Source organism: Aegilops tauschii, chromosome 5, assembly GCF_002575655.3.
Source record: "Aegilops tauschii subsp. strangulata cultivar AL8/78 chromosome 5, Aet v6.0, whole genome shotgun sequence".
Classification (NCBI taxonomy): domain Eukaryota; kingdom Viridiplantae; phylum Streptophyta; class Magnoliopsida; order Poales; family Poaceae; genus Aegilops; species Aegilops tauschii.
In genome coordinates, this window is record NC_053039.3 from 505,222,545 (window position 1) to 505,245,055 (window position 22,511).

At 46.6% G+C, this 22,511-nt stretch overlaps 2 protein-coding genes across 2 annotated transcripts; both read left to right on the forward strand.

Annotated features, from left to right (window-relative positions):
- The first annotated feature begins 1,302 nt into the window (after window positions 1–1,302).
- LOC109732556 (uncharacterized) lies at window positions 1,303–6,807 on the forward strand. The gene is made up of 3 exons (XM_020291728.4): window positions 1,303–1,978; window positions 4,716–4,913; window positions 6,105–6,807. Exons 1-3 carry the CDS (start codon window positions 1,439–1,441, stop codon window positions 6,495–6,497), a joined length of 1,131 nt encoding a protein of 376 aa, XP_020147317.1. The 5' UTR covers window positions 1,303–1,438; the 3' UTR covers window positions 6,498–6,807.
- A 4,569-nt stretch (window positions 6,808–11,376) lies between these two features.
- Window positions 11,377–13,111, forward strand: LOC109732555 (uncharacterized). Its single transcript, XM_020291726.4, has one exon. It carries the CDS (start codon window positions 11,909–11,911, stop codon window positions 12,776–12,778), a length of 870 nt encoding a protein of 289 aa, XP_020147315.1. The 5' UTR covers window positions 11,377–11,908; the 3' UTR covers window positions 12,779–13,111.
- Window positions 13,112–22,511: the final 9,400 nt, after the last annotated feature.

Consider the following 22,511-nt stretch of genomic DNA (forward strand, 5'->3'; position numbering starts at 1 on the left):
CAAATTTTGGTGCGGTGCATTCTGCAACATTTTGTAGAGGCATATCGTGACATGAATATGGTGGTCCTGTGGATTTTACTCCAGGGGCGCTGATTGTCGTACATGCTAGCTCAGGCTGGTTCACGCCAGGTTTTCATACTGGCTGCTAGTGCTATGCGGACGCTGCTGCTGTTGCTCCTCAGAAGTATGTTGCTAGCTCATGTAAACTTGCGGGCTCTTATAGTGAAGTGAGACTTTTAGACAATGTAAACATGCATAGTTTGTACTTTCTTTGTAAAGAAATATAAGATTTTTTTAAATGAAACATAAGATCTTTTAGATCATTATATTAGTGATCTAAAAGATCTTATATTTTCTTTACGGAGAGAGTACAAGTTAATAACCAAAGACTAAAGTACAATTCAGCATGAGCCTTGAAAACTAAAGAAAACTCCCAGGACATCAAGTGACATCTCCTCTCTTGACAGATGTTTTTTGACAAGCACGGCCCGAAAAGTGAAAAACAGAACCGTGTCCACCCCCCCCCCCCCCCCCCCACACAAAAAAAAGAAGAAATCCACAATTGTGCTTCCGGCTTTTGGTTTATCTTTTTTTGGGTTCTTTGTTTTTTTTATTTCCTATTTTCCCGGTTTTTATTTACAAAACAGTTCATCCAAACCTATTAACATGTGATATCTAATTTCGAATATCTCGATGTAAATAACACAACAGAGAAAACAATTCTTGATTTGCACGCATAATTAAGAGATAAAACGTTTTGAAAAAAAATGAATGTACGAAAAAAAACTATAAGAGAAGGTGGGGGCGGAAAAAGCTACTCTCTTCGTATCTAAATATAAGACTTTTTAGATATTTCAATATGAACTACATATGTATGTATATAGACGTATTTTAGAGTGTATATTCACTTATTTTGCTGCATTTATAGTTCTTATTGGAATCTCTAAAAGGCTAATATTTAGGAACGGAGGGAGTATAAGAGACGGTAGGCGACTGGGAGTGACCTTTGGTTGGCGTTAACAAGAGATCTCCGTTACTTAAAGCTTTTAAACTTCACAAAAGTTCTTTTTAGGGACTTCACAAAAGCTACAAATACGAGAAAAATCCAAGCGAAAGGTGGAGTAGATGCTTTGTGATTTGTAAATGCCACGTGTCATCCATTAGGATGGGTCTCACATGCTAACCCGTGAGACCTGGTCTCATATAATTTTTTTCCCTGTCTAGCCCACACCAACTACTTCTGCCGCGGCCCACGCACGACAAGAGAAGAGGAACAGCACCCCCGCGTTCGCCGAAACCATTTCGCTCCGTCTCTTTGCCTAAAAAAAACATTTCGCTTCGTCTTCCGCGGCAGAAAAACTCGAAAACTCCCGCACGAAACCCTCCCCAAATCCTCAAACCACACCGCCCTCCCCACCCCCAACCGCCCGCCTCGACCATGTCGCTGCTCGACGACGTGGACGACGAGGCCTTCCTCCTCGCCGCCGAGGCAGCGGAGGCCGCGGCGAACACGTACTCCAAGCGCCCCCGCCTCTCCACCTCCCCGTCGCCGACCCCCGCCGCCTCCGAGGGGTCCTACCTGTCCGCGCTCAAGGGCAGCCACAGCGCCGCCTGGAAGCAGCAGCAGGAAACCCTAACCCTCGCCCACAAGCGGCCCGGCGGCTCCAAGGTCCCAGGCGTCTCCCCTGGCGGCGGCGTACAGATCACCAAGGGCGCGTGCTTCAAGTGCGGGGACACCAGCCACTGGGCGAGAGAGTGCCCCCAATCCTTGCAGGCAAGTGTCGGCGGCGTAGGAGGCGGAATCGGCGGTGGTGGGGGCGGCGTAGGGGGCGGAATCGGCGGCGGTGGCGGCGGCTATGTGGATGCGGGCGGGGAGGTGGAGGAGAAGGCGTGCCCCTGCGGCGCTGGGATCTGCCTTGTGCTCACCTCCAGCACGCCCAGAAACCCCGGCCGCAAGTTCTACAGGTGTCCCACGCGGGTGAGTATCAGCCCTCATTGTTGAATCGCATCATCCTGTTACCTTGTGCATTTCGGAGAGTTGTACTTGTAATGCAATGTGCCCATGTGGTCTTGTGATTTGGATTCCCTGAGCTAGCCCAGAACTCAAAAATCGTAAATAGTGAACTTGAACCAAGTGCAATGGTCGTCTGGAGATGTAACAATATTGTTTGTTACAAAATCAATTGCATGTATTGTTTGTTCCAAAACCAAGTTCACTCGCATTTAGTACAGCTTATAGTTTTACCATTGATCAATTCCGATGTGCTTACCATTGTTCACGGGAAATCTTTACTTCTCCTGCTATTGAGTCCTAGCTTCACCACTGTGTAATAATGTTGCATTCATCTTGTGTAGCGTACTAGCGTTTACTAAGAAATAAAACATTGTTTAGATATTATGATGCATATCTTCGTACAAAATTTTCTCCATGCTGGTTGATCAAAGATAGTAGTATTCTGGCAGTGTGGCCTACTGAGTTGCTTCTTATAGAATTTGGAGAAGTTAGTTTTGCAAACATGGTTGTTTTTTCCCAGTTAGCAGTATGGTGTGGTGGCCGACTTAATGCCCATCATAGTTTGGTTTAGAAGAACATCCTTTCTTTGTTTTTTGCTGAGCACCAGTATGATTATTGCAAGAAGATGTAGTACATCTGTTTCATTCAATTTCGGTGTCGTGTTAGGATGAGACCTTCAGCAGCAGTCAATTAACTTGTGTGTGCTGCATGAGTAGTTTTGTCATGGGTGCTTGATGGACCATATAAGATGTGTTCCTATTCTTAGGTGGATGTATAGACATAATTTGTTTTTAGCTTCATTTTTGTTGTCGCACCCTGTCAATTGCCTACTCTTTGACTTACATATTTTAGGTTTCCGCTTTTAAGTTCAAAAGCAAATAACATTGACAAATGCCAGGCCTCTTTCACGTGGCGTATCTCTGTAGCTTTTAAATGCTTGTCTATTATGTGAGCAATATCCAAGTATTTCATTGGACTGTCCAAAGAATCCGTCTCTGAAAGCTACATATAGTCATTATTCTGATATTTTAAAATGCATCTCCTCTACCCGGGCTAGGCAAATATTACATCCATTTTGATTACCTTAGTCTTCAAGTTTGTCTGCCTCTGTTATGTGATTCTGAGTCGTGGCTTCTGAACTGTATTGCTGTATTTTGGACATGTATGGTGGTTTATCAATGCGATATGGATTTTTTTTAGCAATAGTGTTATATGTGTAACACCATTTTCACCTGATATCTGACTGAATATTCATTAGTTTAATAAATTTGATCTATATTTGTTACTGGTGCTATCAGCTTAGGTATTCTTTTCTTGCACTATCTTTCCCAAACACTTAACCCCAAAAGACCTTGGAATAGGATATGGAATAAGTGATATCTGAACGATTCCGGTCCTGATTTGCCCTTGTCTCTGCCTTAGGTAACTTCTGCCATTTCTGTTGTATTGGGACAATTCCCTCTAGCATCCAGTTCGCTAAGGCATTTTACAGAGTGTCTTAAATTCTTTCTGTTTTGCTTTTTAAAATAAGTATCAATTAGTTAACCTATTAAAGAAAAGTAAAATATGCAAGGTTTAGGCCACCACTAATGCTAAAAACTAAGCCTTATAAAGTACAAATGAAATCCTGATGCGTGGAACCTTTTTTTTTTGAGCTGGAACACCAATTCCATTATCACTCAGGCACAACAAACGTGTTGGCCTCAACGTAGCTTACATCAGGTGGCAGGTTCTCTAGCCACAGAAACCTGGGATTGTTTCCACATGCCCCGACAGCAGTGAGGTCATGAGCTAGCTTAATACAACCTCTAGGCACACAAGAGTATGAAACCGTGGTAAAATTAAGTCTAGCAAACACATGTAAATCTCTAAAGATAATACCCTCATATGTCAGATCAAAATTGGTGGATTACATCGCCTGGATGAGATTCCTGCTGTCCGCCTACAGTATGATGTTTGTCATTCCCCAGTCCGCTGCAGCTTTCAAAGCTTCAGTACACGCATGCGCTTCCACCTGTAGTGCATTTGCCAGCCGAGGAATAGACCCAGCTCCATAACCTCTAACTGTTCCCAGTCGGTCCCGAATCACGAATCCCAGCCTCCTCTGCCATTTGCCGCACTGAAAGCGCCGTCAGTATTGATTTTCAAGAGATCCCCATCCTGCGCCTGCCATTGCTCCGGTTGCACTGTCCCTGATCCAGAGTTTCTGGTCTGTTTTTCTTCTGCATATCCCCGAGCTGTCTGCTGAATCTGGTAGACCAAACCTTTCCACTGGCTGCACTAACTCCCCGGCATTTATTTTATGAACATTAGATGCACATCATACTTGAGAAATTGTTGGATAAATGCGTGAAGTGAGCTTGTTGTTTGAGTTTTCTTTGGCCAAATTTGCAGTCATGCATGTGTAATGTGTGTCTGTTGCCCTTAGTCCATAACCAACCTCCAGCATTTCTCGAGTATGTTTGTTTGCCTTCACCTTCAGAGTTATGATTGTCATGTTGCAAATGTCTAATTTAATCTTGGAAAGTGCAAATCAATAAAGGGCTGTTCTGTTGGCTGATGTATATGCGCATGCCTGTACATTCGGCTAACCTAAATTGGAGATTTCATTCCGTAGTGAAGAAAGAAGGCTATTTCTTGTCTCCTTTTGTTTCTCTTATTTTAACGTACCTGTGGTGCTGATGTTATTTTTTACCATAAGGACAATGGAGGTTGCAACTTCTTTGAGTGGTGTGATGCTCCATCTCCAGGCGCTGCTAATGCTCGCAGCAGCACAAGCTTTCAGTCAGATGCATCAATTGTGAATATGCCTTGTTCCTGTGGTGCTGGAACATGCTTAATTCTCACAACAAAGGCGGGAGTTAATGTTGGGAGGCAGTTTTATCGGTGCCCAGCTCAGGTTCATTCATCTGGACATTTTATGCCCAACCTTAATTTCTTTCTGTCTTTGATTACATGGTTGTGTGCTTTATATTTTACTATATCCACATTATGCTGCGGATTTTTTAATATCAAGTTATACTGAACACTCGGTGCTTATTTTCTCCTGCTAATAAGTATTAAGCCACAAAGCATGTCATCTACTTAAGATATCATTTATACCAATTCTTACGGTTGGAAGTTGCTGTGTTGACGTGCATAGTTACTTGGGCATTTATAACTCTTTATCTTGTGGCCATGATTCATGACTATCATATCATCCGCATATTCCATATTTTTCCAATAGAAGATGTTGACAGTGTGATGGTCACAGTTGCAGAGTGCAGTTATGAGTTAAGATTTAGTTGGCAACAGAACAGATTCACGTTTTAATGCGGTTCATATCTTCATATCTTGTTACCTTTTTGTTCTTATGACTGAGCAACTAGGTCATTTGGGTTCAACTCAATTATTCTCGATCACGAGGAAGTGGTTTCTGTACCATCTTAAATCGGCATGATAATCATTTAACCGGATATGCATGGCCGACATGCTTTCTTTCGTGGTATCTGGAATACACGCTTTCCAAATCTTAAATTGGCATGATAGCATTTAATTGGGTATGCATGGCTGACGTGTTTTTCTTTCATGGTATCTGGAGCACTCTTTCCACAGCCTGTCATGCAATGCAACTGGCAGCCAAATAAATATCCTCATTCTTTGTTGTTTGTGTAAAAAATGGTTTGTACTAATATAGTACTCCCTACGCCCCAAAATAAGTGTCTTAACTTTAGTACAACTTCTTATTTTGGGATGGAGGGAGTAAACAATAACAGCATGTGCTTGTTGCCTATGTAGCTCTTTATTTTATTCTCATGATTCGAAACTACCCAAAATGATCTGTTGGTGAACAAAATCTGCTTAAAGAGATATTATGGCAGTTCCTATATGCAGTAGATCTTTTTGTCGTAGTGGAGCATTTTTTTTGCTATCTGCATCTTTGTGGATAGCAACTGATGCTAGGATGCCATCACCTATGTTTTAATAATCCATGATATTCCTTGTTCCCTTTACCCTTTACTTTATTTTGGTGATAATTGTTGTATCACTCCTGATAACTCGGGCATCTCATGTCTTTCTCTTGGTGTTGGACCGGGGGCAAATCTCTCAGGGAGGTAGCTCTTGTGGCTTTTTCAAATGGTGTGACGATCAGCAGCAGCCTAGGACAGCTGCTCCACTGCAAGGTGGTTCATCACCATATCAAGCTGGCGCTACCCCCACCAACCAAAGCATGAGCAAGAGCTCTTCGGGCTGCTTCAAATGCGGGCAAGAGAACCACTGGGCGAAGGACTGCCCGAATCAATCTTCGGATCCTTACTCTGACAAAGGCGGGAGGGCATTAAGTTCAGCAACCTCATCTGATGGGTGTTTCAAGTGTGGTAAGGCTGGTCACTGGTCCCGTGATTGCCCTGTTGCAAACAGTGGTGGTGGTGGTGGTGGTGCCGTCGCCAGCAATGTCAAGTCGTCTTCTACTTTGGGCTCATGGAACAGCAGGAGATACTGATAGCAGGTGCCCCTGTGAACTCAATTGAACTGACGCGGACATGCTGTACGAAACTTGGACAGATGACCTTTGCCACTTGTTGCTTAGGTACGCTCTCTCGCCGATGCCACTTGCAGACCTGCCACTATTTAGTTCCAGCAAACGGGATTTCCTTTTGATATCCTGCGTCTATCCTGGTTGCTGTGTGACTGTCGAACCTGTACTATCTGCTTTAGGCATTTCCACTTTTGTGAACAAGAAAAAGCCATTATGCTATGTTCACCAGCATGCCTTGCACCTGCAGTTCAATATCAGCTACATGTTCATGTTATCTCTTTTTCTCTCTAAAAAAACTCGATGTTTATGTTGCTGTTTCCTTTGAATACTTTTTTTGAGGGTGTTCCTTTGAATACTTGCTATAGATATTTCTGGAGTTTGAGATGGAGTTAGTAGATAGGATACTATTTAAAGTTAGACCCTGGACCCTGTACTCTACAACTAAATAATACTAGAGTAGTATACAGTCCCACCTATGACAAGACTCACTCATCAAGTGAGGCAGAGCCATGAAAGGGGCGGGACAATTGTTCTCTGTAGAGGAACTTATTACTCGCACCCACTGTGCCATACACTTAGGACCCAGCTATTAAAGGATAGGAACAAATTAAGGCTGACCCTAGAGAGCGCTGCTATCCGCTCCAGGCCACGGAAGTTGCACATGGTTGCTATATGCAGCAGTAGTACGAGCTGGTCGACGCGAGGGTGGAATCTCCAGAGATTGGTTAGCACACAGGAGTAGTAATCGCGGCTGTCCTGTCCTTTGGCGTGCGTGGTCCTGGGGAGCGGTGGTGGCTGGTGCCACGCCAGTTCAACTGCAGGAATGGTTGGCGCCATTACATGTGCCGATTGTTTGCCACTCATCAAAGCCTTTGGCCGGCCATAGTACCTGACACTACAGGTCGGTTTCCCTCAGCGATCCCGCGGTCCCCTATCCCCCCTAGCGCCTTGGGGCGCAGATCTGAGATGCCCCTCTCCCCGCCTCCACTACGAACCCAAAGCCTTGCTGGGAAAGATTTGCTGTTTATTTGTTCTCTGTCTATTCAGTCGGTTGGCCCCCTCCGTTCTCCATTTGTTGTTTGTTTGTTACGTGCACTCAGTGCGAGGGAGAGTGCTTTGGCACGGCCAGGTCTCGTTTTCCCAATAGTCAATGCTCTCTCTGTTGGTAGAGTTCCCTCGAGACAGATTGCGTAGACAGCAGTAGTAGTAGCAGCATCTTTCTGAAAGAGTAATGGGGACTATGATGTCAACAAAGAAAGTTTCCCAGTCGAGCCATCTATCCCAGTTACACTATATACTATTTGATTTTATCTCTCTGAATGTGGAGATGTCAATAAATATTAGTACTGTTATACTACGTACTACTAGCAGACGCACGGAGCTGTTTTCCTCTGCTGCAAGTATCTCCGTACTCTTGGTAATGAACTTTGACAGAGTAATGTTCTTTGCTTTTACTAGTACTAGTACTTACCAATAATCATCTGCCTGACAATCTGGTCACTGTGTCTACACGTGGACTAATTAAGTAGCAACTCCTCCTTTTTTTTTCTACAATACTCCCTCTTTTTCTAGATATAAAACCTTTTAGAGATTTCAACACTGATGTATGTAGACACATTTTATAGTGTAGATTCACTCATTTTGCTCCGTAATGTAGTATGTATCTGAATCTTTAAAAAGTCTTATATTTAGAAACGGAGGGAGTAACTCCCTGTGCACCGGTTTCATTGATCAACAACAGCAGCCTCCTTGTAAAAAGAATTAGCAACTGAGTAGCAACTCCTCTTTTGACAGAGTGGTAACAAATGTTCTTTGCTTTTACTAGTAGTAGTAGTAGTCACCAATAATCATCTGCCTGACAACCTGGTCACTGTGTCTACACGTGGAGTAATTGTGTAGCAACTCTTTTCTTCTTCTCTTCTTCTGATAACTCTCTCTGCACGGGTTTCATTGAGCAACAGCAGCCTGTGTATGTGTAAAAAGAAAAGGGTCAGCGGTTGGTTATCTAGGTCAGCCAGCCAGACACTCCATCCTGCAATGCCCAAGCTGACGCCTCCGTCTGGCGGGGATGTGAGTACGCTATACGGAGGCCTCCAGCATCGTATTTTTACCCCATGGCGCCAAGCAAGCGAAGCGTCCAGGGCGCAGCCCCGTTGCCCATGCCATGTCCGGTTGGGCACCACCACCTTGTCGTCGTCGTCCTCCCCGCTGCCATGCCACAGGAAAAAAGGACCACCTGGAACTAGAGCGAGAAAATGGTGGCCATGGAGCGCAACGGGACAAACCCGGTGGGCCCCGCCGCCCATAAACTCCCCCTCCTCCTCTTGCCGGGGCTTCCGCCAGTGGGCCACTTCCGCCACCGTCCCTCTCAGTCTCAGCCCCGCCTCTGCCTCTTGCACCAACTAGCCCTGCCCAGCCGCGCAAGATGCCGTCCCGGTTCTTCTGCGTGTCCCAGGGCACACGGCGTCCCGCTCCTCCGACGTGTCTCTTCCCCATTGGCCGCCTCCCGTGTTGCCTGCGCCGCTCTGCCCACCCCAGGCCAGAGGGCCTCCTCGCCCACTAGGCCACAGACGCGGCTCGTCTCGCTCTCCAAGGGGGTGTTTGGTTTAGTCACTTTTTAGTCCCAGAGACTAGAAAAAGTCACTAAAAAGTCTCTAGAAATCAAATATGAGGGACTTTTTCTACAGGAACTAGAAAAAGACTCTACTAGAGAGAGTCTTTTTTATTAGTCCTGGGACTAGAAATATCACATCACTCCGTGCGGTGCGAGCTCGTAAATATCTCGTCGCATCCATCGCTGCCGGGCTGGGTGGTGGTGATGCGTGTCTGTCCCTCCATCGACGAGCTCGTACTACCGCCGGACTGTACCCGCGTCTTGTTCTGTCTCGCTTTCTGGCTTTTCGCGCGTCGCTTCGTGTTTAGTTACGCGGTGCTCGGGGCATCCACTGTGCATGCGGCCCCACCCGTGTGGCGCTCTCTCTCTCTCTCTCGCCGCGCGGTAGATGGATGGGTGATCAATTATGCGACGTTGCTACTAGTGGTAGTGTGGCTTTTACTATATTTGTTGTTTGATGTGATGATGGGTAGTAGTGGTAGTAGTCGCCATGTTCATATGGGGGCGGCCACGGCCAGTGCCTTTAGCTAGCCTTTCCGTCTCATCTTTTCGACCCGGATGAGGTAACTCGTTTGTTTCCCGGCCATGTCTCGCTTCTCCCTCCCTCACCGTGCGTGCTGATTGGGGTTAGTAGGTCACGTCGCTAGTCTTTTCCTCTCCCTCTCCGTCGACTTTTCTTCGCCCGGACTCCAGCTCTTCTGCCATTTTTTCTTGCTTCTCACAGTGCGTGCGTAGCGCGGCCTACCTGCTGCCGGTGATGAACTGACGATGGACAAGTCCTACTACTTTGAAATCGGCAGAGCGAGAGAGAGGGAGAGTATTCACAAGAACCTGCCAGTTTCTTTTCACCGTAACAATACAGTTCACGTATCCCGAGCATGGAGTGACTAGCTGTGAAGGAGACAATGGGAGTGAGTTAGTTTATTACGGACAACAAGTTCCAAGGACCAGTTGAGCCAGTGAGACGTGAGGTGAGGGTGAGACGGCCAGACGGGCCTGGTTACACTCTCTCCACGTCCACTTTCCGGAACGCCAAAACCAAAATTCGCCCATACACAAGAAGAAATTCACATTCACTTTGATGAGTTGGAAACCTGTCCTTTCCGGACGGAAACTCGACGGGCGCGTCCCTGTTTTGGACAAAAGCGTGAGGCGGACGTGACAGCGCGACGGATCCAACCAGATCTCTCTGAGGTGAGGCGAGGGTGAGAAATAAAAAATCGTGTCGCTGCTGCACCAGCTGCCCTTGTTTTTTCCTCTGTCACGGTTCAAGGGGGTAGCAAGCAACCGCAGGCCGGATCGCCGCGGTGACACTCACTAGTTTAGTTTAATATAGGAGCTGCTACATCTGGTACATGTGACCATCGCTGTTTAGGGTGGGAAAAGTGGTGGTGTCAATGGCTTGAAACTGGACTAGACGTTGGTTCCTTCTCTAGAAGTGGAAAGTGGCACATGGTCTGCTGGACTGCATGCAGCCACCGATGATAAATAAATACTATTCCTACTATATTACTTTGCCGGCCATGTTCCGCAACAGAGATAAATACGTACGGTATGCTTTATCTACTAGTAATTCGTTGCTCTCTATATACGTATAGTTTTTAAGTTGCTCTATTTGTAATGCGCTTTGCGGAGACGTACAAGTACGTATACTTGCTCTCCAAACCAACTCCTGAACTGGCTGAGCACGCAGGTTGGCGGACTTGTTTGTCAGTGTCTTCGTTACCTGATGTTAACGAACAGTACGGGGTCCTTCTTCTTTTTATGAGTTCCGTACCTAATCGTTCAGCAGCTAGCAGAAGAAAGGTCGGTGAGTGAGCCAGATGGTAGTGCTAGTAGTAGTAAATCCCATTTTAATTCCTGCATTCCGGTTTGAGCGATGGGTGCCGAGAACTCCAAATATGGCACGAAACGGATGGCCCGAAGGGTGCCACACGGAGAGGCGCTTTCCGATCACGCAGACTTTCCTCCGTCCGACCTGGCTCCTGGCTACGTACTCCTGTGTCCTGCCGCGGCGGCAGCGTTGCTCCTGTAGCTGGACTACACACCTCACGGAGCGCTACAGTGGCAATGGCGTGTTGCGTGAAAGCAGTGCGCGCGCAGCCCCCCAGTGGCGCGCCACCATGTGGCCGCGGCCTCCCATGGCCGCCCAATCCCACTTACGCCGGGGCCCCGCCCACTGGGCGCGAGCATATATTCGCGTCACCACCGTCGCGACGGACGAGCCACCACAGGCCGGAGCCAACCAGTTGCTTGCTGGCCTCCTTTTCCAAGTCCTTTCTTTTCTCCCACTCGTGTGTGTGTGTATGTGGTACCGTAAACAGAATCCCACTACATCTCCTTTGATAACCATGGCATTTGTGGTACTACAGTTTAGCATTTCCAAGTGAGAGTCGTAGGGCTGAGAGGCTACCACTCAACTTTACAAGCATAATAATTTATCAGCAGCGGAAAGGTGGAAAAAGAAACCAAAGGAAAGGAAATGGCGCACTCAGCCAGCCCGTCACAGTAGAGTAGCCCCCCCATCAGTTAGCCAAACTGCTGAACTGCTGCTGCTACTCCACTTCTTCTCCTGCGTCCGTTGCCATATATAGAAAAACAAACCCTCGCCTTTCTCCTGGGCCGAACCATACATACCACTCCAGTGCACGCACGCTCGCTTCCCCCGACCTCCCTTCCTCGCTCCCCCTTTGTGGATATAATCATATCCTTTCCCACGACCTTGTTTAATCGCCCACAAATCCAACGCCGCCGCCGCCACATGGACATGGACTCGCCCCCTGTGCCTGTGCCCATGCCGCCGTCCAAGCCGGCCGACCTCTCGCTCACGCTGGCGCCGGCCGCGCAGTCCGTCGCCGAGGCTGACGGGGGAGCCGGGGCGGGCGTCGACGGCGCGTGCGTCGACGGCAAGGACGTGCGCCTCTTCCCCTGCCTCTTCTGCAACAAGAAGTTCCTCAAGTCGCAGGCGCTCGGCGGCCACCAGAACGCGCACAAGAAGGAGCGCAGCATCGGCTGGAACCCCTACTTCTACATGCCGCCCGCCTCCTCCGCGCACCTCCACGCCAATGCCGCACCGCCCAACTCCTCCGGCGCCACGGCCTCGGGGGCCTACGCCGGCTCTGGCGCTGGCGGCGGCGGCGTGGGCTCCGCCGTGCCCGGCGTGGCCGCGGGCGGCGCGGCGCACGCGTACGCCAGCCGTGCCTACGCGGCCTTGCCCACCACGTTCCCAATCGCCTCCCACAGCTCCATCATGGTCGGCTCCGACCGGCTCCAGTACTACGCGCCGCCACAGGGCGCGTCGGCGTCCTCGGCGGCGGCGGGCGAGCTGTACAGCAGCGGCATGCAGCAGGTGTCCCGCTTCGCCGCGCACCAGCAGCAGCTCCTGGCCGTCAGCAGCAGCAGCAGCGAGCGCGCGATGATGGCCGCGGCCGAGCAGCCCGGCGCCGGGCGCGACGAGCTGATCGACATGCTCAACTGGAGGCGGGGCTGCCACGGCCCGACCGCCTCGGCGGCCGCCACCACCCCCTCGCCGGCCAGCACCACCACCACGCTCACCTCCGGAGGCGGCAGCAACTACAACAACAACGGCGAGGAGGCCGAGGAGGAGCTGGACCTCAACTTGAGCCTGTAGCAGCAGTGATGAGCTCGCCGGCCGGCGCTGCCTCCAATCCAAGTCCAAGACAAGGTTAATCCATGGCCACGTAGTACCTCTACCCTTCTACAACTCCTATTCGCCCGGCTATTCATGTCCCCTACCACCCTTCAGCACGACGTACGTACGTACCGCCCGCCCGCCCGCCCGCCCGCCAAGATTAGCTGTTTTTAATTAGAGAAGAAGAAGACGAAGATGTTAATTAATTAATTAGTTCCTCGATCGGCCCTCCTTGTAATCGTGCTCTTTGTAATTGTACTATGTTAATGCTAGCGGTGAGCTGTGCTCCTTGTAATCGTGCTCTTGAATTTCTCCCCGCTGTTCGTCTGTTCATCTTTTTTTAGCTTCGTTTTCCGGATCGAATGGAAGATGGAATCGTCGCCGGCCGCAGTGCGGCTCGTTGACAGTTGGGCACAGTGCGGGCGGGCGGGCGGCGTCGACATGGCCGCCGTGGTTAATGAATGTTTGGCATCTGTGGCGCAGCCGCATCTGCCTATCAATCTATCTTGGATTTGGTGCTCTTTTGCCTGTGATTATTATATTATTAGTGTATTTTTTATGGGCTCGAGTGAAGGCCCTCCTACCTTTCATCATCACCGATCCAGCTAGTAATAGTAGTACCAGTGTGATGCTGTAGTGGCGAACTGACGAAGGATGGAAACTTTGTGTAGTCCATCGGGTCGAACGTGTCGAATCTGGCGTGGAGATATCAGCTGTTTCGACGAGGGAATCATTCGGTCTTTCGGGGGGTGGGCTGGGGTGGGGTGGAACGAACTGGGCCGGCCGGCCGACGGAGTCAGGTCGGGTCACGCACCCGCGGGACAAGCCGATGCCGCCCAATGGCAATGGCAATGGCAATGGCATCGCCATCGCAGCGAGATTCGTTGCTGGACGGACTGGACTGGATGTGCATGCGCACTGTGCCCCGTGCGCGCGGGGACGGGAGATGGTCCAGAGCGCAGAGCAGAGCAGTTCATTCGCTGGCTGGAAGCCGCAACGCTTGGGTGCGTCGAGCGGGCGTACGCGGCGCGGGGGGCAGCGGAGGGGGACAGTGGGGAGCCCGACGGCTGCCTTTTTGGCTCTTTTTCATGGCCGGTCCCGTCTGTCGCCGTCGCGCATCAGTCGCCCGCCCGGACCTTCGTTTTTCTTTTCTTTTTACCGGCTGGTAGATAGATAGATACTCCCGTATGTATGTACCACCAGCGTCCAACCAAAATGAGATCGCATGGCATATATACCTCCGGGGAAAAACGTGTTCTACGGAATACGATTCGAAAGCTGTATTTATACTATTACAATATGACCTGTCGAATGGAAATGATTGTCGTTTATGCGCCAACTTGTAATCGGAAGTTCGGAACTTAGGATATTTTTTCTATTCTAAACGATTGGTTGAGGGGAAAATAATGAGATAGGGTGTTAAAATGAGACTAGCCCTGGACGCTGGGGGAGTGTGTGTGTTTTTTTAGCAAAAGAAGGGCTTCCCCTTCCGGTTTTCATTAAGGAAAACCATGAAAACCAATAGTTTGAGCTACAAGCACCAGTCCACAAACTACCATAAGCTACTCCATCCGTTCCATAATGTAGTGCCTATATATTTTTCTAAAAGTCAAACATTACAAACTTTGATCGTATTTATAGAGAAAAATAGGTACATCTACACTACCAAATGCACATCATTGGATATACTATGAGTTATATTTCCGTAATGTACATGTTTGGTGTGTAGATGTAGACGGTTTTCTCTATAAACTTGATCAAAGTTGATAAAGTTTGACTTTTTTAAAAAAATGCACTACATTGTGGAATGAAAGGAGTACCATACTACTAGAAGACCCAAGATAAAAGCAAACAACTCCTTAGGCGCACTCTCGGACATACCGAAAAATGTCACCCTTCGAAACCAAAGCCCCACTCACAGGAGGGGGAAGGGAACCAACACAACCACAGTTAAGAAAAGTACATGAGCAAATTAAAAGGGACAAGGGATATAACCCCAAAAGTACTGACGACCTAAAAATCACCACCACGACTACTGCAACTAAAAGAAGAAGAACGACGCATCCAGCAGCCAGCGTCAAGCAAGGCCTACAACAACTCCTCACCCTTCCAGCCTTGGCACGTTGTACCTCCATCCTTGTGAAGCTTTATACACGTCACTTGCTACATGTTCTAATAGCCTTGTTCCCAAGTCCAACACCCTTTTGTTTTGTTCCTTTGTCTGCAAAATAGACCAAGCCGTTATCCAATAATTGATTAACCGAATCCGCGTCATGGGATCATTAAATATCTTGTTATCAAAGATAATCCCATTTCTACATTTCCAAATTGTCCAAAACATAGCAGCCACACCAATCAGGACTAATTTTTGAGTAAATTGCATAAAACCACCACTTTGAAGGCTAGGTTTGCGAAAAACACTAGGATACAGATTCGCTGCAGAAAGCACCACGTCTAGCGTAATTGTTTTGCAAAAACCACTGATCGGCGGATTTGGCTCGGTTAAGCGCGTTTATGACAGATGGGGCCCTTTTTTGCCTACGTGGCGTAACATTTCGTGCCAGGTCAATTTTAATATAATTTTACAAACTCGTCCACAGATTTTACAGAGACACCCCTAAATCAAAAAGGAAAAAGCAATCAGCCCACGTTCATCCTCGCAACTCGTTGGGGCGGTCAACGCAGCCAGCGTCGGGCGCCTCCTCGCGCAGCAGGCCAAATCGGGGGGAGGGGGCTCGAGTTGCAGGTGCGGCAAGCAACAGTAGGTGCAGCTAGAAGAAGGCGAGCAGCAGCGGCGGGCTGGGCTGCGTGTGCAGGCGCTGAAGCTCGCGGTCGCGGTTGGCGACCCAGACGACGGCCACCGAGGAGATGGAGTTGATTGGTCCACACCTACTCCTGTGCGCGCGGCGGCGCATCCGGTGACGGGGACCGGCAGTGTAGAGCGGGGCGGCGTGTTCGGCGACGGCAACCGAGGGTGTAGAGCGCGGCGGCGCATTCGACGACGCGCGCCTGGCAGCACCGTTGCCGGAACAAAGCTTGCTAGCGCCCAGCCTCGAGACATGTCGTACGTGCGCCCCTCCATCCCCCACCCTCCACGCGCGTGGTAGTTGCCGTTGGCCTCCCCCCTGCCGCAGTTTGCCGCCGTCGTGGGGCGGAGAAGAGGAGAGAGAGAGGCGGCGGCTCGAGGGGAGAGAGGGCAGGCCGATTCGATGGACAGCAGCTTCGGCCACCGGAGCAGCAGCCATGACGGCGAGTGGCGGCGGTGGGCGGTGCTGGTGGCGACGGTGTGGGTGCAGGCGCTGACGGGGACAAACTTCGACTTCTTGGCCTACTCGTCTGCGCTCAAGGCCTCCATGGGCGTCTCCCAGCAGTCGCTCAACTACCTGGCCACCGCCTCCGACCTCGGCAAGGCGTTCGGCTGGTCGTCGGGGCTGGCGCTACTCTACATGCCGCTGCCGGCGGTGCTGTTCCTGTCCGCCGCGCTCGGCCTCGCCTCCTACGCGCTCCAGTACGGCATCCACCGCCACGCCATGACTCGCGGACGAGGCTGGCCTCGTCACCACCAGGAGCTCCGGCTCGGGGGAAAGGGTCGCCGGCCTGGGAGGGGATTGGGGAGAGTCGCCGGCTCAGGGGGAGGGTCGCCGGCCTAGGAGCTGGAAGGAGGACGAGGATGGTGTGCGGGAGAGACAGATCCCGATCTGAATCGGGAGGGTGTTTTCACTTTTTGACAATAGTGTTGGGGGTGTTTTCGCTTTTTTACCCATGTAATGCTATCTTTGGTAAAACGCTATGCCACATCAGCGAAATAGGGGCCCCATCTGTCATAAACGCACTTAACCGAGCCAGATCCGCCAATCAATGGTTTTTGCAAAAAGATTACACAAGACATGGTGCAATTTGTCAAGAAACTGTAACCTAGTGTTTTCTGAAAACCTAGCCCTCAAAGTGGTGGTTTTCTGCAATTTACTCCTAATTTTTCGTCCCCTTTCTTAAATGTTTTGTTCCATCTCTCAATGGAAGAGGGAGTAAATTTCAAACCGAAAGTACATTTAAGCAAGCTCATTAGTGAAGCAGCAGAACAAGAGCAAAATAAGTGATTCACTCTTTCATTTTTACCACAAAACACACATTCCTTGGGACCTTCCCGATCCCTTTTTAACAATGAATCTTTAGTTAGGATACCTTTCTATTTACCAAGCACAAAAACACTTTGATTTTGCCAAGCACTTTCACCTTCCACAAATTTTTTGTGTGAAAAGTTACAGTCTTCAGTGACCATTTTCCTATACAAGGATTTAACGAAAAAAAATTCTATCTCTGCCACTCCCCATTTCAACATCTACACAACTGTATTTTAGGCTATTCGAGAGTTCTAGGGTTTCTCCCTGTAGAGTTCTTCTAAATCTGAAACCTGACCATCCTTTCTAGATGGCCTCAGCAATTGTGATGTTATGATCAAAACACAGATCATGTAACCTAGGATAATCATATTTCAATGCATTATCATCAACCCAGATATCTTCCCAGAATCTTGTATTTTTACCATCACCCAGTTTTTTCTTGGCATATTTGTAAAAGATGTCTTTCACTTTCAAAAGACTGGACCAAAATAGGGAATCCCCGGTCTTTTCTTAACTCTAGAAATGCAGCCATCAGGCACATATTTTCCTAGTAGGACAGATTACCAAAGCCCTTCATCAGTTTCCAATTTCCAAAAACATTTAACTAACAAAGTTTGTTCATGGTATTCAAATTAAGAATTCCCAGCACCCCCCAAAGTCTTTAGGGAGGCAACAATTCTTCCAATTAACTACTCCCTTCGTCCCATGATATAAGAGCATTTTTTACACTAGTGGGACAATTCTTCTAGTTAACAATTCTTCCAACTCTTATTTATGAGACGGAGGGAGCAGATGATATTTCTTCTTATCTTCATCTTCTTGCCAAACCAATCCGACACTATAAAAATATGCTTTCTTCATAATTTCCACTGGCATGAGATAAAAAGACATCATAAAGAGAGGTATGTTGGTCAAACATGCTTGGACCAAAGTAATTCTCCCTGCGATGGACCCCCAAACCCTCCCGTGCCAACAGCCACATGTCTTCTCAATTTTCTCTACCACTCCTCTCCAATATTTGTTCCTGATCCTAGTATCAGAAGCAGGCATACCCAGGTATTACATAGGTAATTCTCCCATTTTACATGTGAAAAATTCCTAATATGCCTCTTTTCTCTCAGTAGCCCCCCCCAAAGAATGATCTCACTTTTATGAAATTAATTTTTAACCCTGACATTTGTTCAAAGGAACATAAAATAAATTTCAGGTTTTTAGCACTCTCGACATCATATTGCAACCACAAAATTGTGTCATCTGCATATTGCAACATGTTAACACCTTTAGTAACATTATTCCCTAGCACACCTTTTACTATATCATTTTCTCTAGCATTGTTCATCATAACAACAAGAGCATCATCTACCAAGTCAAATAACAAGGGGGCATAGCATCCCCCTGCCGTAGCCCTTTAAAGGTTTTAAAGTAAGGTCCAATCCTGTCATTGACTCTGAATCCAACCTGTCCACCTCTCATGGTCATCGTCACCAAGTCACACCATATATCTGGGAAACCTTTGAGTTTTAACATTTTAATTACAAAAGGCCACTTAATTTTTTCATATGCCTTCTCAAAGTCTACTTTTAAAAAGCAGTGCATTCTGTTTTTTAACACTGATGGAATTTAAAGCCTCATGCAGAATCACCACACCCTCCATGATATATCTCCCCTTCACAAAAGTTGTTTGGGTAGGAGAAATTACCGGAGACACACACCTACTCAATCTATTCATCAGAACCATAGTGATAATTTTACTACTAACATTCAGTAAACAAATGGACCTGAATTTTTGAATTTGTTTAGCATCAGCAGTTTTAGGAACCAGAGTGATAAACCATAGTTTAATCTAGAAATATCTAAAGTTCCATTGACAAAATCATCAATGAAAGCCTTCAGATCCCATTTAACCAACTCCCAGAAATGTTGATAAAAACCAGCAGGAAAACCATCTAGGCCTGGACTCTTATTTATTTTCAAACCAAACACCACTTCCTTAATTTCTTGTAACAAAAAAGGTTCAATGATTTTTCAAACTCTTCCTCGAAAATTTTAGCAAGATTCTGCTCAGTCAGAGAAATGTTTGTCACATCTGGATGTCCAAACAGATTTTTATAAAAATCAGTAATGTAATTCATCAGTTGTTCCTCTCCCTCCACAACCCCTTCTTCTTGTCCTAGAGAGGTAATCCTATTTCCTCTTCTTCTCCCATTCACCTTGGCTTGATAGTATCTAGTGTTACCATCTCCATCAGGTGATCTCTTTGTCTTTATATCCATTTAACTTCTTCTTGTTTCAGAAGCATGTTTAATTGTTCCTAAGATCTTTTTGTTCCTGCCTATCACAGGCATTTAGTCCTTGTCTTTCTGCCATCTTATCAATCTCATCCAATTTAGTAATGATCTCAATTTTAATTTTCCTGTACCAGGCATCCACATTCTTGTTCCAACCTTTGGCTTTCTTCCTCATATCCCTAAACCTAAGTTGCCATCTATCCAAGGTATTCCAATTGCATGGTGCCTTCCAAATTTTATAGACCAATTCCCTAAAACCTTCTCTCATATTCCAAAAAATCTCGTATCTAGAAATAGGATCACTTGTGCTATGTTCACTAGTATCAATGAACAAAGGGGTGTGATCAGAAATTTCTCTAGCAAAAGCATGTACCATCGTAAGAGGGTATTTTTGCTCCCAAGCAGGGCAACGCAACAGTCTATCAAATTTCCCATATGTAGTGTCAAGCAAGTTATTTGCCCAGGTGAATTCCCTCCCATTTAGTGGAAATTCCTCGAGGCCAGCATTTTCTATTATGGCAATGAACACAAAACTCCAATATATATTACTCATAGGTTTGTTTTTTCCAGACTCTTTTCTAATTAGATTGAAATCACACTCCCCCACCAAACAAGGAACATTATTATCATGATAAATTCTGGCCAATTATGCAAGAAAAGCAACTTTCCTATCAGATGGGGCATCTCCATATATAGCAATGAAATTCCAGTGAAACTTAGCAATCTTATCAAAAACCATGACCCTAACAAAATATTCCCCATGATCAGTATGTAACATATCAAAATAATCCTTATTAATCTCAACCAAGATTCCACCAAAGTGGACTCTTGGAGGATTCCAGTAGCAATCAAAATTCCCACCATTACACAAATTGTGCAATTCATTTTTAGTAAATTTTTGTTTAATGGTCTTCAAAATCCCCACAAAATCGAAACCATGTTCCACAATCATCTCCCTAATGTATGTTTTCTTTGGATATTTTTCCATGCCTCTAGAATTTCAAAAGACTCCTTCATTTTTTTCAAAAGAAAACAAACACAAGCTTTTTAAAATGAATAAGGAAAAGGAGGAGAAGTCTCACTAATTAGGATATTTTCTATTTCTCCCTATTCTTTTTAATGGCCCAACAGAGTGCTTCACACAGTTTAGAACCGGTGAGCAATCTCTATTCACTTTCCCTCCTGAGAAAATTTTCCCCAGTTGTTCAAGTTCATCTTCTTCTAATTCAGCATCCAAGTCTTCCATGTCAGAGCAAAGCTCCTCAAAAGTAGCATCTCCAGTATTAATATGTACTGGTGTGCTAGGAGCTTTATTAGATGTATTGCCTTCTCCGATTTTTTTTGATAAAACTCTTCTCTAGCCATTTCCATTTTCTAGATCACTTCCAAATTCTTATCAATCATATCAATAGAGCACCCCAAATCAATCCCCACCAAAGAAGTCATGTGAGTGGGGAACTATTTACTGCATAGGGATCAACAATCTTACCATAATTATCTGTTTCTTCAGCTCTATTCCTAGCCAAGTCTTCAATCATTTGATCTTCTATTCCCTTGAATCTCAAGCTTCTTCTAAGTTCCTCCTCTCTGTATGTTCCCGACTCAGATCCACTCTTCTTACTCTCCTCTCTTTTCACAATGTCTTCCATCTTCATTTTAGCCAATTCCAGCTCATATTGTTCGCTATTAGCAGCCTCCTGAATCAGTTGATGTACATCATCTTGTTGTTTAGCTAACTCATCTTTCAGCTGTAGCTTATCGGCCTCCATCTCAGCAATTATTTTTTCTTCTTTGGCCCATAGAGAAGTCTGTCTAAGCTTTTCTTCCTCAAGAGATTGAATTTTCCTGAAAATGATATCCATTTACTTTTGCATTTTTGTCCTCTCAACTGCCATTTCCTTTATCATAGCTCACATAGAATTCTCAATGGAGTTTTTCATTGACTCATTCCTCTTATTGATTTCCTCAGTTTGAGCCAGAGACAGACTTTCCAAAGAACTCTGATTTCTGTTATTCTCATCCAGTTTGTTTTTTTCCTAGCATCACCCACCTCTTCTCTATCTTCGAGCTCATTGTTGCTCAATTCCTTTCTCTTATCTTCTTTATACCATCCCAGTTCCTCCACAAATTCCAACTCAGACTCAGTTTGAACATTAGCAATTCCTGGGAAGTGATTTCAACAAAAGGTGGGATTTCCCCCACATCTCTCACCCCAAATCTAGCTCTAACTTTTTCTTGATTTATAGTGTCCATATCATTTTCCAAACAGGTCCCAAAATAGTAGCAACTTCACACCAAAAAAGTGCCTAACGCAGTCAAGAACTCCTCCAAATCTGACCCAAGCAATGTGTAATTTCCCAACTGCCTGGTGATCCAAAGTTCATGCATGTACCTTAATCACAACTCCAGTGTTTAACAAGTTAAAACCATTAAATTTAGATAGTTCCACCAACATAGCTTTGTGTGGGAATCTCATGAGATAGCAATTCTGACCATACTCTCTAATGCTCCATTGTCATCCCAGCTGAATATTTCACTAAAAGACTGCAAAAGTTCAATTTCATTGATTTGCTCTGACCTAATAATAACCACAGCCAAAGGATTAGCGTGCTCTGCCACCAAAACATTCTTGTAACTCTGTACCAATAGCTCTCCCAGACCTCCAGTTGCATATCCAACATACTTGGGGACATGTTTCATTTGTTTCAGCAAGGCACAATCACTAGTAATGTGGTTATCTCTTCCACAGATCAATCAGTGCCCAATTTTACAATCCTTGGTAGCATGCTTTGTATCCTTGCATTTCCCACACACTTGCTTCCTTGCTCTGTCTCCAAATGTGTTCTGATTGTCACCACTTTTACCTCCCAGCTTCTTGATCTGACCTATCTTATCTACATTACTTGTCCCCCAACTAACATCATCTTCCCCCCATGAGTTAGCAGTCCCAGCCTTGGAAACCTCTTTCTCAACAATTCCCAACCCAGCAGCAGGGATCTGAGGTATCCCAATCCCCCCTGTAGACATAGTCTAAGCTAAGTGGGAGAGCAGAGGCGATAGCAGTTGTTGTTGTTGAGCCTGATCCAGATTTATACTGTTAGAGCCACCACTTCCAGCAGTTGGACTCTCTTTTTCTTCAATCCCCTGATCTCCTCTCACAGGCCCACTAATCTCCATCTAACCAATCTTTTCCTTCCAAACTTGCTACCCTCCTTGGATGTTAGACCCTCCTCCATTGCCAAAACTGAAATTTCTTGTCGAAGAAGAGCTACCCAAACCATTCCCTTTGCCATTAGATCCATT